The following is a 15,220-nucleotide window of genomic DNA, read 5'->3' on the forward strand; positions in this document are numbered from 1 at the left end:
GTGTGTTTGTTGGAGTTCATCAGTGCGCTTTACTCTTCTGGTGTCTCCTACAGAAGGATCTGGATTGGTTTTACACTCTGGCTGAGGATCTACGGTTCCTCACGTTCTAGATCCCGCTTGAAGGTTTCACGCTTTGTCGAAAAACACTGAGGAATCCCTAATAAACCCCAAAGAGAGAAATTTGGTGAGTAAAACTGTGTGTGTGAGTTTTATACTCTGTTTGAGAAATTATTAGATAAGATTTAAACCTGGAAGGGAGAAATAGAAGATATTGTTCCTTGGGTGACCATGACTAATGTCTCAGCAGACAAACTCGCTATTGAAAACAAATCAGCATGTGGATCTTCACAGGGCAGTGTTTGTGTTTGTGAATCATCATAAAGGATGCATTTTACTAACATCTACTTTTTTCTCTTAAAGGAAAAGTTCAAACAAAAGAAAAATTGTCATAATTTATTAACCTTAATGCCATTCCAATATGACTTTTCTTCTTCAATAGAATACAAAAGGTGATTTAAAAAAAAAAAAAAAAACACGGGTCTGTCAAGACCCAAAAGATGCACCAAAAAATGAGTCCATATGACTCTTAATAAAGACTGAAATTTAGGTCTTCCCATCTGCCAAAGCTATGAAATGGACAACGAAAACACTGGCACTGATGTCATTTGGCACCAAGCATCATTGCTCTTTAGCCAATAAATAAATAAATACAAAACTTTTAGGTTTTGCTACAGCTATCATATGACTATAGTGTATGAGTAGTGTTGACTACTTTTATAGTAATTTTACAGTCGTTTTGGAGCAGATGCAGACCCTTTTTCACAAAAATGTGGCAAGGACACTTAAAATATATATTTTATTTGTATTTCCAAGGTATATTTGAGAGTAACTGTCTTTCAAACATCTGTATCTCCCTCTATTCTCTTCTCCCTCTTTCTTGACTCTCATCACACACACACACACACACACACACACTTGAAATAATCATTTACCCATGAGCACACCAGACTCATTTGCACTCTGACACATTGAACTGTGTGCAGTGGAGAGTCACTCAGTTTTAATCAGACCAAATCTCTGGTTAAACTCGTAACTAAAGTCACTGAAACAAGACACATTTTTTCCATTCTAATTCAGCTTGAAGTTCACACAAGTAAACCATGCACGACATGTGCTAAAGTTCAGATACAGTAACTGACAGCACCATCTCAAATTCTCTCTCTCTCTCACACACACACACAAAGGTCCAGGTTAATCTTACATCCAGGAATCAGCTACTCATTGTTTTGCTATTGTTTCTCATGTGTCATTGAGGTAGCTTAATAATTGCAAGATGTCAATCAAAGATATGACTGATGAAAGGGGAAAAAGAAATCAAAGAAAATAAAGAACTGCTAGTAAAACAAATCCTGAAATGCAAAGAAAATGATGTTATCAAATCTTGGCTAGATTTAACTCAAACTACATCCTTTAGTTTTTAAAAATCACATTTTCAAGCAATTTGTAAAAATTTAAGCTAGACATTACAGCAAACAGAAATGTTTTGACCACGACGTAATGTGAATGTGTGTAAAGCCTTGTTTCCTATAATATGTAACACGATTCTGTATAAAATCACATGGTATCATCTAAAATATGTCTAAATATTTAATTCGATTAGGTGTAGTGCAAAAAATCCATTTCTTATTCAGTATTTTTGTCTTGTTTTCCAGTACAAATATCTGAATATTCAAAAATCACTTACTTGAGAAGCAAAATGATTTAAGAAAAGTCTGAAAAATGTGTCAAAATTAAGAAAATTTAGGCTTAAAACAAGAAATAAAATATCTGCTAGTAAAAATAATCTTTATCCCTTTGGATTACGTTTATTTTTCTATATAAATATATATTTCATTGTTTTAAACTCACTTAATTTTGACACATTTTGCAAGACTCCTTATAATATATCGTTTTGCTTCCCAAGTAAATATGTCTTGATTTAAGAATGTTTAAATATCTTTACTAAAAAACAATAAATTTTTCTTGCAGTAAATAAAAGAAAAAAGTATGCGTTTAAAAGCATCTTTTGATACGAATTAAGTTCCATTTGTGAATATAACCAGCGTCACGCCGTCAACTGAAAGCCTATCATTCATAAGTTAATGAAATCTCGTATGAAGACAAGCAACAATATGGTTATGTGGCAATGACTCTGTCTGCAAAGGATCTGTGTAAATGAATGACATTCATACATGAGGAGCCATAGTGTAGCATCAGACGTCCACAGACTGTGGTACACCAGAAGTAGAGCTGACATTATCAGCGGAACAGGACACATAAAGAGAGATGTGTTTTTATTGCCCTGTGAGCAGATCTGATCACACGAATAACATGCGCCACAAACATGCACTCGGCTACTACTGTGATTTATCATGTGATGAAGTCCCTCGTGAAGTTTAGGTTAAGATATACAGTAAATCTTCATGGACTTGTCTAATTGAAAGTATACTTCATGGACAGGAAGCAGGGTTATACTGGGCCAAAGATCCGGAATGGTGTTCTGGTAGCTCTGACTGAAGAGTGAAAAAAATCATTTATAATATTTGATCAGTGTGACCTCATTTCTGACTGACATCAACTAAATGTCATATTTTATATATATATATATATATTTATATTAGAATAAAAACGGCTCCACTCTGTATACATTACTGAGGCAGTTCAGTAATTTAATGGATTTTTTTTTTTAATGCTGATTGTTTTTCTTTTTCTTGGTTTTTAATAAAACCTTAAAACCATAAATAAAATAATAATAAAAATAGAATAGAAATTGTGTCAGAATGGTGTAATTATGGACTGTACAGAATGAAACTTTAAGTAAAATCTATCATGATATTATCCTAAATTTCTGTCTGTTCCATTGTTGTTATTGTCAATCAAAATTAAAACTGTTAGAATTTTTTTTTGTAATTTCAATTAAGCTAAAACATAATTATTTGATGAAAAACTTGAAATCTTAAAAACGTAAAAAAAATTATTATTAACCCATAAGAACCTGGACCAATTTCTCCTTATAGGACAATTATGGGGCACATAAAACAAACCAAATAGACCACTTATAATATGTTTCTGCAGTTCTGTTTTTGAAATACAACCCCTCCTTGTGAAAGATCTTTCATGTTACATATATGACACATTAGGCGTTTATGATAAATCTTTCATGTTACATATATGACACATTGGGTGTTTATTTCTCAATTGAAAAAAAGAAATTTAATTTTTATTTTTTTGCTAAATAACAGTTGTTGTTTTTTCTGTTTATTTGCTTGTCCACAACATATATTAAAATGATAAAATGTATATTATATTAAATATATTAACATATATTAAAATGATTTCTTGGAAGATAAAACAAAAACCTTTTTCAGAAGTAATACAGTTTTTGGATTTTATTTTCTTTGCCACAACATATTTCAAAACAACATAACTGAGACCATTAAGTTTTATGTAACTCTTTTGTAACATATCAAAATTCTACCTTTTCAGGTATATGGTTTAACCAGAATTTTTATTTATTTTTTCACAACTCAAAAATGTGTGAACTGAATAAAAATAAATAACTACCTCACACTGGAGGTTAACATGTTAAACGTGCATGTAGATTTGCTTTGAAATGAGCAGCAGAAAATATATAACATTAAAATAACTGAATCAGCTCAATTAATTGAGCAGCTCATTACCATTTTTCTTAAAGGGATAGTTCACCCAAAAATGAAAATTTGATATTTATCTGCTTACCCCAAGGGCATCCAAGATGTAGGTGACTTTGTTTCTCCAGTAGAACACAAATGAAGATTTTTAACTTAAAGTCCGTGTAAAGAGAATTCTGAGAGTTGTTTATAAACAAATGTAGAAATGTATTGGTGAAACACATTACAAAGACTTTGAACTATGTAATACTGAATTGTGGAGTTAAACCGTTAAACAGTTTTTCACCAATTCTGTGTTCAGGCGTTTTTGGGCGGGGCTAAAACGGTGGCTCGATGACGCAATGGAGCCACCGAGCATGGCCCCGCCCCTAACACTATGTTGAGAGGTCAAGTTCTTAGTTTTGTCTTTTTGAATGTTAGATATAGCCTACAGATTCTAGGCAGGGACGGTTCTAGCGTGAATGGATACCTGGGTCTTAGCCCAGAGACATCCATATGTGGCAGAATACATACAATTTAAAAATATGGAGCGTTCACAAGTCGCATCTAGAAATGCGAGCTATACCGCTTTCTCTTCTTTCAAAGCGCACCGGAGCTTGCGCTCTTGTGGTGTTGCCGTTGCTAAGCAACCATGAGCCACGCTCGCCTCGAAGACGAGAAGGTTTCAACCATAGACTGTTAGCTTGTGCACGTTTACAATTAAATAACGAACTTGCACGCTCAAACATATATGTCTGTATAAATCCAATTGAGCTACTAGAGGTAGTATCAGTAGCATCCATTCTGGTTGTAGCGGTATTTGACAGTTCAGAGAGATGGCTGCTTTCCCGCGAGTGGGCGTGGTTTCAGCGCTGACACGCCCCCAGCGTTTAAGAGCAGAGAGTTCTTATTTTTCAAAGATTTTGATAACTTATTTTAGTTACTTGGCGTTTTTTTTTAATCATTCAGATTTGGCTGTGTGGTTAATAACACATTTTTCTGTTGTGTGATAAACTCAGAACACATATTTTAAAATCACTTTACACAGACTTTAAACCGTTGCGGTCTGTCTGTCATATAATTGCAGTCAACGGGACTCACGGCTTTGAGAGAGAAAAAAAAAATCATACACAGACAAAACCAAATTAAACCCTGTGGCTCCTGACGATATCCGTGTGGCGGATCAGAGGTAAAAAAAAGATATAAATACTGTTCAGTTTCTTGCACAGACCGATCCTTTCGTGTCTTTAGACCTCAATGTATCGTCACGAGCCGCAGGGTTTAATTTGGTTTTGTCTATGTATGTTTTTTTTTTTCTCTCAAAGCCGTGAGACCCATTGACTGCAATTATATACAGACTGCAATGGTTTGAGTTAAAAATCTTTGTTTGTGTTCTACAAACAAAGTCACCTACATCTTGGATGCCCTTGGGGTAAACAGATAAACATAAAATTTTCATTTTTGGGTGAACTATCCCTTTAATGACAAATACGTCACATCAAAATTCCACCTACTTTTATAAGGTTAATAGCCCAATGTGACATATATGTCATATAACTTGTTTTATATCAGTTTGTTCAAGAAATGTATTAAAATCAGTAATCTAGGATATGTTATTAAAATATTAGAATTGTTGCATGGGTTGAAACATACCTTTAGTAACCAAAACAAGTGTTTTAAAAATTGCTGACACTGCAACATGTGCTAACCAGACAGGACAAATGTTGCTATGGCAACAAAAATGCACACATTGTCAAATGACTGAACCTGGGTGTTCAATATATGTCACTTAGGGACTTCCTGAGTTGAAAGTGAGGGATAATGCTTTAAAAAGACCTTTCCAGATAATCACCAGTGTTTGTGACACCCGCGTTACCGTGGGTTCTTATAAAAAATTGAAATATTTAAAGTATTAAAATTACTGTATATGCGCTATACTATATATAAACTAATATATAATACTTTTATTCAGCAAGGATGCATTAAATTAATATTGCAAAAGACTTTTATTTATAATAAATACTGTTCTTTTGAACTTTGCATCAATTAAATTAGAAAAAAATGTCTCACGGTTTCTACAAAAATATGAACTGTTTTCAACATTGATAATCACAAGAAATGTTTCTTGAGCACCAAATCAGCATATTAGAATGTTTTTTGAAGGACCATGTGACGCTGAAGTCTTTAAATTAGAAAAATGTAAATTTGCCATCACAGGAATAAATTACTTTTTAAAATACATTAAAACAGAAAATATTTTTTTCTATATAATGTCACAATATTACTATTTTTACTGTATTTCGATCAAATCTACGTAGCCTTGGTAAGTATAACTATATTTAATAATTTATTTTTATCTTTATTCTTTTCCCAAGCTATTATTTTTTATTTCCAGTAAATATATTAATATTGCAACATTCTACATTGAAACTGTCATGTCATATCTTAGGTTCACCAGAAACACCACCACAGGGATTTTTTTATCCCCGAAATCCCATTTTAACCCCTGGCAGGGATCAAGGTTGGGTCACAATATGCTAGAATTTGAAGATTTAAAGTAAACCTCACTCATCTTCATCCAGCAATTTTCCCCCATTAGGAAAACATCCAGAAGTGGAACATTCCCTCTCCTCACCGGGAGAGAAGCCGGAGGGCAAGTTAACATTTGTTAAATAAAAATGTGACACTCTCCTCTTATTTACAGTTTAACCTGAAGCGCTGGCATGCAAACAGCCTCACACTCAGGCACTTTCATTTAGTGCGCCTGCATAATATTTACAGACACATTTAACTTGTTATACAAGTGACTGGTACACTCTTTGCCAGGTTCTCTAGCACACAATCTAATATCATTAAACAGACTGACACGCTGAAAAAACTTTGTGCTACTGGAGTTCTTTTTTCTTTTTATTATTAATTCAGTGCTTTGCTTTTTAGTGTCAGACTAATTACTCGCAGTCGTCTGGTAGAGAGAGAGACAGCACACAAAAAAAAGAGCGGATTAAACACACATTCCTGCTGTCCTTTCAACACACACACCCCACTGAGAAACATCACCAATTAAATCACATCAGTGCAGAAGTACACACACCACACAACATCTCTGCCTTCCCTTCCTCAATAATAACACAGGTGACTAATGTTCATACTGCTGGTTAAAATGTCAAAGGAATAGTTCACCTGAAAATCTGTTGTTGTCATCCTTAATGTAGTTGCAAACCAAAAAGGAGAAACCTATTGACAATACGACAGCTGCCAAGTGCCAAAAAAAGGACAAACACCATAACTACTTTTAAGGTGTTTGTGCTTTTTTTAAACAGCTTATACATCACATTTCAAATCTCCTGAAAGCAATACGATAGATTTTAGTGATTTTACTATTATTTATATACTATATTTAATCATATTTTAAATGAGCTTTTTTATATTTTCAGTTTGATTTTAAAGGATTAGTTCACTTTCAAATTTAAATTTTCTGATAGTTTACTCACCCCCATGTCATCCAAGATGTTTATGTATTTCTTTCTTCAGTCGAAAAGAAATTAAGGTTTTTGATGAAAACATTCTAGGAACTGTCTCCATATCCTTAGTTCCAATGGACTCCAAACGGTCAAAGGTCAAAATTACAGTTTCAGTGCAGCTTCAAAGGGCTATAAACGATACCATATAATGAATAAGGGTCTTATATAGCGAAACCTTAATAATAAGCGTGAAGTTTTCAACGTATGTGACGTCACGAACGCGCATCGCAGAACAGCCAAGCATTTGTGTTTATAAAGCATGTACATTTTTATGTATTTTTTTTTTTAAATGACCGATCTTTTATCGCAATATAAGACCCTTATTCATCATCTGGTATCATTTATAGCCCTTCACAGCTGCACTGAAACTGTAATTTTGACCTTCGGCCATTTGGAGTCCATTGAAACTAAGGATATGGAGACAGTCATGTCCTTATTGTTGGGGATTTTAATGTCCATGTGTGTTGTCCAGAAAATGTAATGGCAAAGGACTTTTTATTGACTCTTTTAATCTGGTGCAGTCTGTGTCTGGCCCCACACAGGAACGCGGACATACACTTGATCTTGTTTTATCCTTTGGTTTGCCTGTTCATAACCTTGAGATCTGTGACGCAGTATTTTCTGACCATATGCCTGTATTGTTTGATATTGCTCTGGCCTGTAATTTAGTTGAACCTTGCGCTGCTGTTCGCCCGTCGCATCATTCATTTTATTTTTATTTGTTTTAAATGTTGCCTCTTAATGTTGTTTTAATTGTATTTTATGTTTGTTTGAGTTTTATTTTCAGCACTGTTCAGCACTTTGGTCCACTTAGGTGTTTTTAAAGTGCTTTATAAATAAAGTTTGATTGATTGAGTTCCTGGAATGTTTTCATCAAAAACCTTAATTTCTTTTCGACTGAAGAAAGAAATACATAAACATCTTGGATGACATAGGGGTGAGTAAACTATAAGGACATTTTTATTTGAAAGTGAACTAATCCATTAAAAGTTTAAGTATTTTTTTATGTGCTTTTATATATATATATATATATATATATATATATATATATATATATATATATATATATATATATATATATATATTTTTTTTTTTTTTTTTTTTTTTTTTTTTTTCACAAAAAAAAAATGGTTAATTGAATTTACTAAATTGTTTTAAGGTAAGTGGTTTCAATCAACTTATTTAAGCTACATTTAAGTAAACAAATTTTGCTGAAAGTTAGTCAACTAAATTTATTTAAATGTAGCTACCTTAAACAAAATTTGTATTACTTTTTTCAGTGTTATTTTCAGTTTCAGTAATTTTAGGTACTAAAACTTCATTTAAAAAAAATAAGTTTCAGTTAGTTACCAATGCAGTTCTATTTATTTATTTTTTTTAGGTTTAAGTTTTTCATCTATTACTAACATTTGATTTTATTTCAATTACCAAAATAGATTTTTAAAGATTTGTTTTTGCTAAAATACAAGTCCTCTATCCTTAATATTTATTTATTTACTTACTACTTATTATTTACTTATTTCCCCTGTGAAAACGTCCATCCCTATTTCTGGGTCAAATATTTACACTAATTACTAATAATCTAATATTTTACACTAATTTACAGTAATAATCAAAATTATGGCCTGTTTCCTCACAAATAAAAGTTTGGAGCATAAGACACCTCATACAAATTCTTCTAGATGTCTCCTTTTGTGTTTCACAGAACTCAATAGCAGGTAAACATACAGATTTTGATTGACATGTATTTGAAATTTCATTTTTGTTTTTTGAGGTGAACTTCCCTTTACGAACATCAGATTTTCATATGCAAAAGTTTAGAAATGCAGCATGTGTAGCTGATATGAGGTGCTCTTTGCTCACCTTTCCAGGTGCAAGCCCCTTGCCATCTTTCCATCACCATGACAAGCACCACCAGTGACCAAAAGGCCGTCTCCTGCCCCCTGATGGCCAAATCTCCCCGTCAGCGGCTGGTCAGCAAGGACGGCCGGAGCCTGATGCGAGGTAGTGCCCCGGGCTCCAGAGAGACGTGGTTCGGGGCCCTGCGGGACATGTGGGGGACGTGGCTGGCGCTGCGGTGGCGTTGGGTGGTGCTGGCGTTCTGCGGCTCATTCCTGCTTCACTGGCTGCTGTTTGCGGTGTTGTGGTACCTGCTCGCCCGAGTCAACGGAGACCTGGAGGTGCCTGATCACGACTCTCCACCACCCGGGCATGTGCTGTGTGTCAAACACGTGACAGGCTTCACCGCCGCCTTCTCTTTCGCCCTCGAGACGCAGCTGACCATTGGATACGGCACCATGTACCCCAACGCTGACTGTCCGACCGCCATAGCTCTGCTCGCCCTGCAGATGCTGCTGGGACTCATGCTGGAGGCCTTCATCACTGGTACACACCACACTCCAGTCTTCTACTTCACAGCATGAAGTCTATATAAGAGATATAACTTTCCTTGGAAATATAGATTTTAAATTAGTTTAGAAGAGAATTTAGAATTTACAAGAATATTCCAGATTCAAAACAAGTAAGACTTAATCAACAAGCACCTGGCATTAAAAAAGAAAAAAAATAATAATAATTTGCACAATGTTAGCTAATAATTTTACAAGAGCATTAACAATAACTCAACAGTTTGTTTATTATTTGTCTTGACGAAGCTACCTTTTTAAAGTATATATATATATATATAGTATTGGATCAGTAAAGACAAAATTGCTCTGTTGGCTGTGGAGTCAAGACATTTGCAAATATGATTAAAAGATGAATATGAGACAAAACTATAGAATGTCACATTTTATTATTAGCCGTTTCAACACATACATGTTTTACCAAATAAAAAGAACAGCACTTTTAGAGTTCATCCCACTCATTGATGTGAGCAGTTGAGAGGGCCTGTTCCAGAGACAGCCATGCATGCCCATGCCATGACACCACCTCCACCATGCTTTACAGATGAAGCTGTATGTTTGGGATCATTTGCAGTTCCCTTTTTTTCTCCACATTTTTGCTTTCCCATCACTTAGATAAAGGTTCATCTTTGTCTCATCGGTCCATAAACACAGTTCCAAAACTCTTCTGGCTCACCTTTGTGCTTTTTTGCAAACTCTAATCTGGCCTTTCTATTTTTGGTGCTGGTCAGAGGTTTGCATCTTGCTGTGTAGCATCTGTAATTCTGTGTCAAAGTCTCCTGAGGACAGTAGATTGTCAGAGCATCACCCCAGCTTTCTGGAAGTTGTAGGTGATTTCACAGACACGTCTTTTAGGGTTCATTTTCACAGCTTTTATGATTTGTCTGTCATCAACTACTGTTGTTTTCTCAGCCGATCAGGTAGTTGTTGGTTACTGGTGTTGCTGGTGGTTTCCAAACTCTTGATTTCTCCATGCCCTTTGTTTTTGCTATAGCTCTAACTGACTTCCTCTTTTCTTTTAGCATCTAAATTGCTTGCTTTTCTCTCAAAGTCAGCTCCCTCATCTTCATCCTGGTTTGTGTGTGTCATCATCGAATGCAAGATTCAGAATGCAGAAGTAATGGATATAATTGATACGACACATTCCCTGCTTTTAATATCTGAAGAATTAATGCAACAGGACACAGCTGATCACTTAGAAAGACCTGAGAGGCAACTGTTACAATACTTATGCTCACATCAGATAGAGGGATGAAACTCTAAAAGTGCTGAACTTCTTAGCTGGTAAAACATCTGTGTGTTGAATCACCCAATAATAAAATCTGACATTCTGTAGTTTTGTCTCATATTCATCTTTTAATCATATTTGTAAATGTCTTGACTCCACAGCCAACAGAGCAATTTTGTCTTTACTGTTCCAATACTTTCGGAGGGCACTGTAATATATATATATATATATATATAAAAACACACAATAACAAATTTATGATACATTTTACTGAATTATTCTATTTGCATTATTTAGTTCCTTTTTACTCTATTTTCTAAAATTCAAATTTTCTATTTACATTCCATTTCATATATTTTAGATTCATATTAGTCATTTTTGTATTTTTAGTTTGATTTTAAAAAGTTTTAGTAATTTTGTTTAATACTTATTATTTAATTATGTATTTAACGATTTATTTCAACATTTAATTTTGAGTAATTTGGCCCTCCATACGTTTGTAGTTTGTTCATTTTTATTCTATTTTTTTTTCAATAGAAAATTCTAATTTTCATTATGTTCATTCTAGCAAATCCTTTATTAAAATTAATACTACCTCAAAAAAGAAAAAAAAAACCTACCTCCTCTATTAAAACGTATTATTTGAATTTTTAATGTTTAGATCATAATTTTAAGACTTTTTGGTGTAATGTACAGAAAGGCTGGTGAAAAAAAATCCCACTAAAATTTGTTGACATGTTTATTTATATACACAAACAGTATGTATCATATATACACTATGTACCATGTTTACCAACCAATGTTTGTGTATTGGTTTTACATTAAACGCATTTCCATTAATGCTTAAACCAGATATACTGTATATCTGTTGACTTTTTCAGCACGTTGCCCTTTTTATCGGTAAGCCAAACTGTAACAATGTCAACATTTTATGAAAGATTTTTTTTCCAATTAGTTACCTCTCACAATGGCCTATAGATAAAGACTTCAGAGATACAGAGTCAGTCATGGGACGGAGTTCACATGCTTTAAGCAAAGCACCAGTCTTTGATGACTATATTTTAAATAAAACTCATCACGAGTATACTTTGCCTCTGAACTCGTGGAGTTAACTTGGATTCCACACAGAAATTCAGTCTCTAACTCGAAAAAGAGCTCAGTGAATCACAGACACAGGGATCAACTCAAGATGGCTTTACTTTCTTCAATAAACTTGTTACAGTCTTGACTGACTTGTACCGTGTTGATTTTAAGTCCATGCACAGAACAGGTGTCCAATAGATGAACTTCAGTTAGTTTGAATAAAGTTAGATGATGGACCAAAGTCAATGGTTTAATAAGTGGTTCAACAAATTTTCAATCAGTCATTTAGCAGCAAAATTCAGTTTAAAATCAGTTGAGTTAAATTAAAAACAGAATGAAATACCTCATTACAATCAAATTATTCACATTTTATGAGTTAACAAAAATACACAATATGCACATTTCATTGTAAATACAATTAATAGCGTTAGCAAACACATCTTTAGCAAAATTAGCAAGCGTATTTTAGTTCAAATAATCTCATTAACACAAAAAATGGCATTAAAACTTGTTTAAAAGCACTTTCATCCTACCATTAGTTGACTACTCATTGATATGCTTTCCGATTCATGTCCTCGTTCTCTCATAACACTTTAGTTCCGATAATCCTCTCTGAAAACACACATCATGTAAGTGGACGCTCACGCGCTGTTAATCTATCAAGACGAGTGCTTTTTATCGCTCTCCGCACTTGCTCCCTTTCAGCGCGCGCTAATCACAAGTTAACCATTCTTTCGCCTACTTCGGCTGTTTCCGATGCTCTTCGTAACTTTCCGTAAACTGTTTCTTCTGACGTAATCGGTTCGGCGCTCAGAATTTCTGTTTTCTTTTCCAGACAGATTAAATTACTTTTGAAATTAACTTAAATTATGTTTCTAACTCCACTTGACCTCCTTGGTTCTTAAATCCAAGATGTCACACTTTCTGATAGGACTGTGCCTCCACTGGGATCAACACAACTAACTGGTGGACATCTCTGTGAAGAACAGCTGATGGAATTTTTGTACTTTCATTTTTAATAGTCTTTGTATTTACCTTCTTGGGACCAGAGCAAACGACTGCATGACTTAAAAAAACTCTGACGTCAACATCTCATACAATACCTTTAGAAGAAGCATTTGCTTTGATGACTTTTCCCAATTTGTATTGACTCCTCAAGGCATTTTGATCTGCAACCCAGACAATATCTCCCACAGCAACATTCCTTTCTTTTGTGTGCCACTTATTCTGTATGAACAAGTTTGGCACTGCTAGCTGGCTCCACTTCCCCCAGAATTTGTTAATTTCTCCTTGGATAACCCTCAATGTCTTGTACGGGCAGGCCTGGTTCTTGACCCGGGCCTGAGAGGGAAGAGAGGGTTAGAGAGTCGGACTCTCTAGGTTGCGAGTTCGAGTCTTGGGCCGGCAGGGATTGTAGGTGGGGGGAGTAAATGTACAGCACTCTCTCCACCTTCAATACTACGACTGAGGTGCCCTTGAGCAAGGCACCGAACCTCCAACGAACCGCCACAGCATAAATGGCTGCCCACTGCTCTGGGTGTGTGTTCACTGCTGTGTGTGTGCACTTTGGATGGGTAAATGTAGAGCACGAATTCTGAGTATGGGTCACCATACTTGGCCTTTTCACTTTCACTTGACAGCTATAGAAAGATGGGCTGGGAGATATCCTGGGTGGGCATTTTAAGTCATCATATAGATAGAAGATATTATACAGATATTGCTATATTAACTATATTATATGTACACTGACAAACTTTTTTTCTTTATTGAATTGTAAATTGTTCTCTTTCTCTGGATCATTGTTTCTACACTGGTGATTCTTTTCAACTAACTAGAACGTCTAGAACATTGGAGGGACCAATAGTTTTCAGGAAAATATAAAGACCAAACCACTATGGTAATGGAATTTATATAAAGAATAAATAAACAAGCTAAATAAATAAATTCCATTCAAAACTGCGGAACTTGACAAAAAAAAAGTCAAACATTTTGCATCACTGGATATTGCCCGATCTCATGAGTGCGTATTAATAGTACGCCAAATAAAAACAAAAACTTGTGGTATTGATACGCAAAAAATGATTTTGGCATGTATATGCTACGCAATGGGTAGGATTATGGTTGTGGGGTAGATGGGTATTATATGTACACAAAAACCTATATTATAACCTATATTATATATATAAATTTCGTATCATAAACGATTTAATCATATATGCATGCAAAAACTGCGTATTATATGCACGCCAAAGTAAATTTTTGTGTATCAATACCACAAGTTTTTGTTTTTATTTGGCTTACTATTTATATGCATTTTCATGAGACCGGGCTCAGGGGTAAGCTTTCAAATGAACTAATAGCCTACATGCATTTTAGACGCTGATATTATGCTTATATATAATCACTGCATAAAAAATGAACGCAATCTTATTTAATTCTGATTGGGTGGGCAAGACAGCCATTTGGGTAGGCTTAGCCCACCTCTGCCCATGCCTGGAGCCGGCCCTGTGTATGGGTATCCTGCAAAATCAAAGTCATTTATATCTCTTGGACTTGCCCTTCCCAACAAAAGAGAGTTCGGTTTAATGTACTCCAAGCAATATTCACGACTTTGGGTTCGTGCATCTATGGGCCTTTCCTTTGCCAAGTTTGCTGCCATGTACAGAAAAGTCTGGAATTCTCCCTAGGTGAAGATGTCTTCACCCCCCAAGTTAAGAAGAGCTCTTTTCACAACACGCACAGCAGCTTCAGCTGCCCCATTTCTATGGGGTGAGTTCCCTGGATGAAACTTCCAAGACCATTCTGTTCCATGTTTCACGGCTTCCTCTTTAAGCTTTAGTTTATCTACTCTTTCCAAAAACTCAGAGATCTTTCAGTGCTGACTTCACTCCCACAAAGTTTGAGCCAGGATCTGACCACACTTTCTTATCCCCTTAAAGCAGTGAACCTCTTGTAAGACAACAAAAAACCCTCAGTGGATTGATCGCTCACAGCATCTGCGTGAATAGCCCTTGAAGCCTTACAGCAGTGGTTCTCAAACCTATCCATGAAGTACCCCCAACACTGCACATTTTCAAGTTCAAGTTCAAGTTTATTTGTATAACACTTTTTACAATACAAATAGTTGCAAAGCAGCTCCACAGGAAATTAAGTTTCCACAATATATTTATATATTGCAGAACCTTAATATATTTAACTTATGGCAAAATTTGGTAATTCTGTATGTTGTCTGAGCGATGGCATCCTCTGAGGTCCTCTGAGGGGTTGGCATTATCTTTTCTCAGGTGTTCGGTCATCTCAGATCATTTAAGGGTT

At 35.0% G+C, this 15,220-nt stretch overlaps 1 protein-coding gene across 1 annotated transcript in view; it reads left to right on the forward strand.

The window, feature by feature from the left end:
* LOC306851354 (inward rectifier potassium channel 13-like) overlaps positions 1–15,220 on the forward strand; it is a 19,960-nt gene continuing 4,740 nt past the window's right edge. Inside the window, exons 1-2 of the mRNA XM_079387523.1 lie at positions 1–184; positions 9,061–9,574. Of these exons, the coding sequence (XP_079243649.1) occupies positions 9,091–9,574 (484 nt within the window). The 5' untranslated portion in view covers positions 1–184; positions 9,061–9,090. The remainder of the gene's footprint in view (positions 185–9,060; positions 9,575–15,220) is intronic.

This window comes from Barbus barbus (genome assembly GCF_936440315.1).
Source record: "Barbus barbus genome assembly, chromosome: 31".
Lineage (NCBI taxonomy): Eukaryota > Metazoa > Chordata > Actinopteri > Cypriniformes > Cyprinidae > Barbus > Barbus barbus.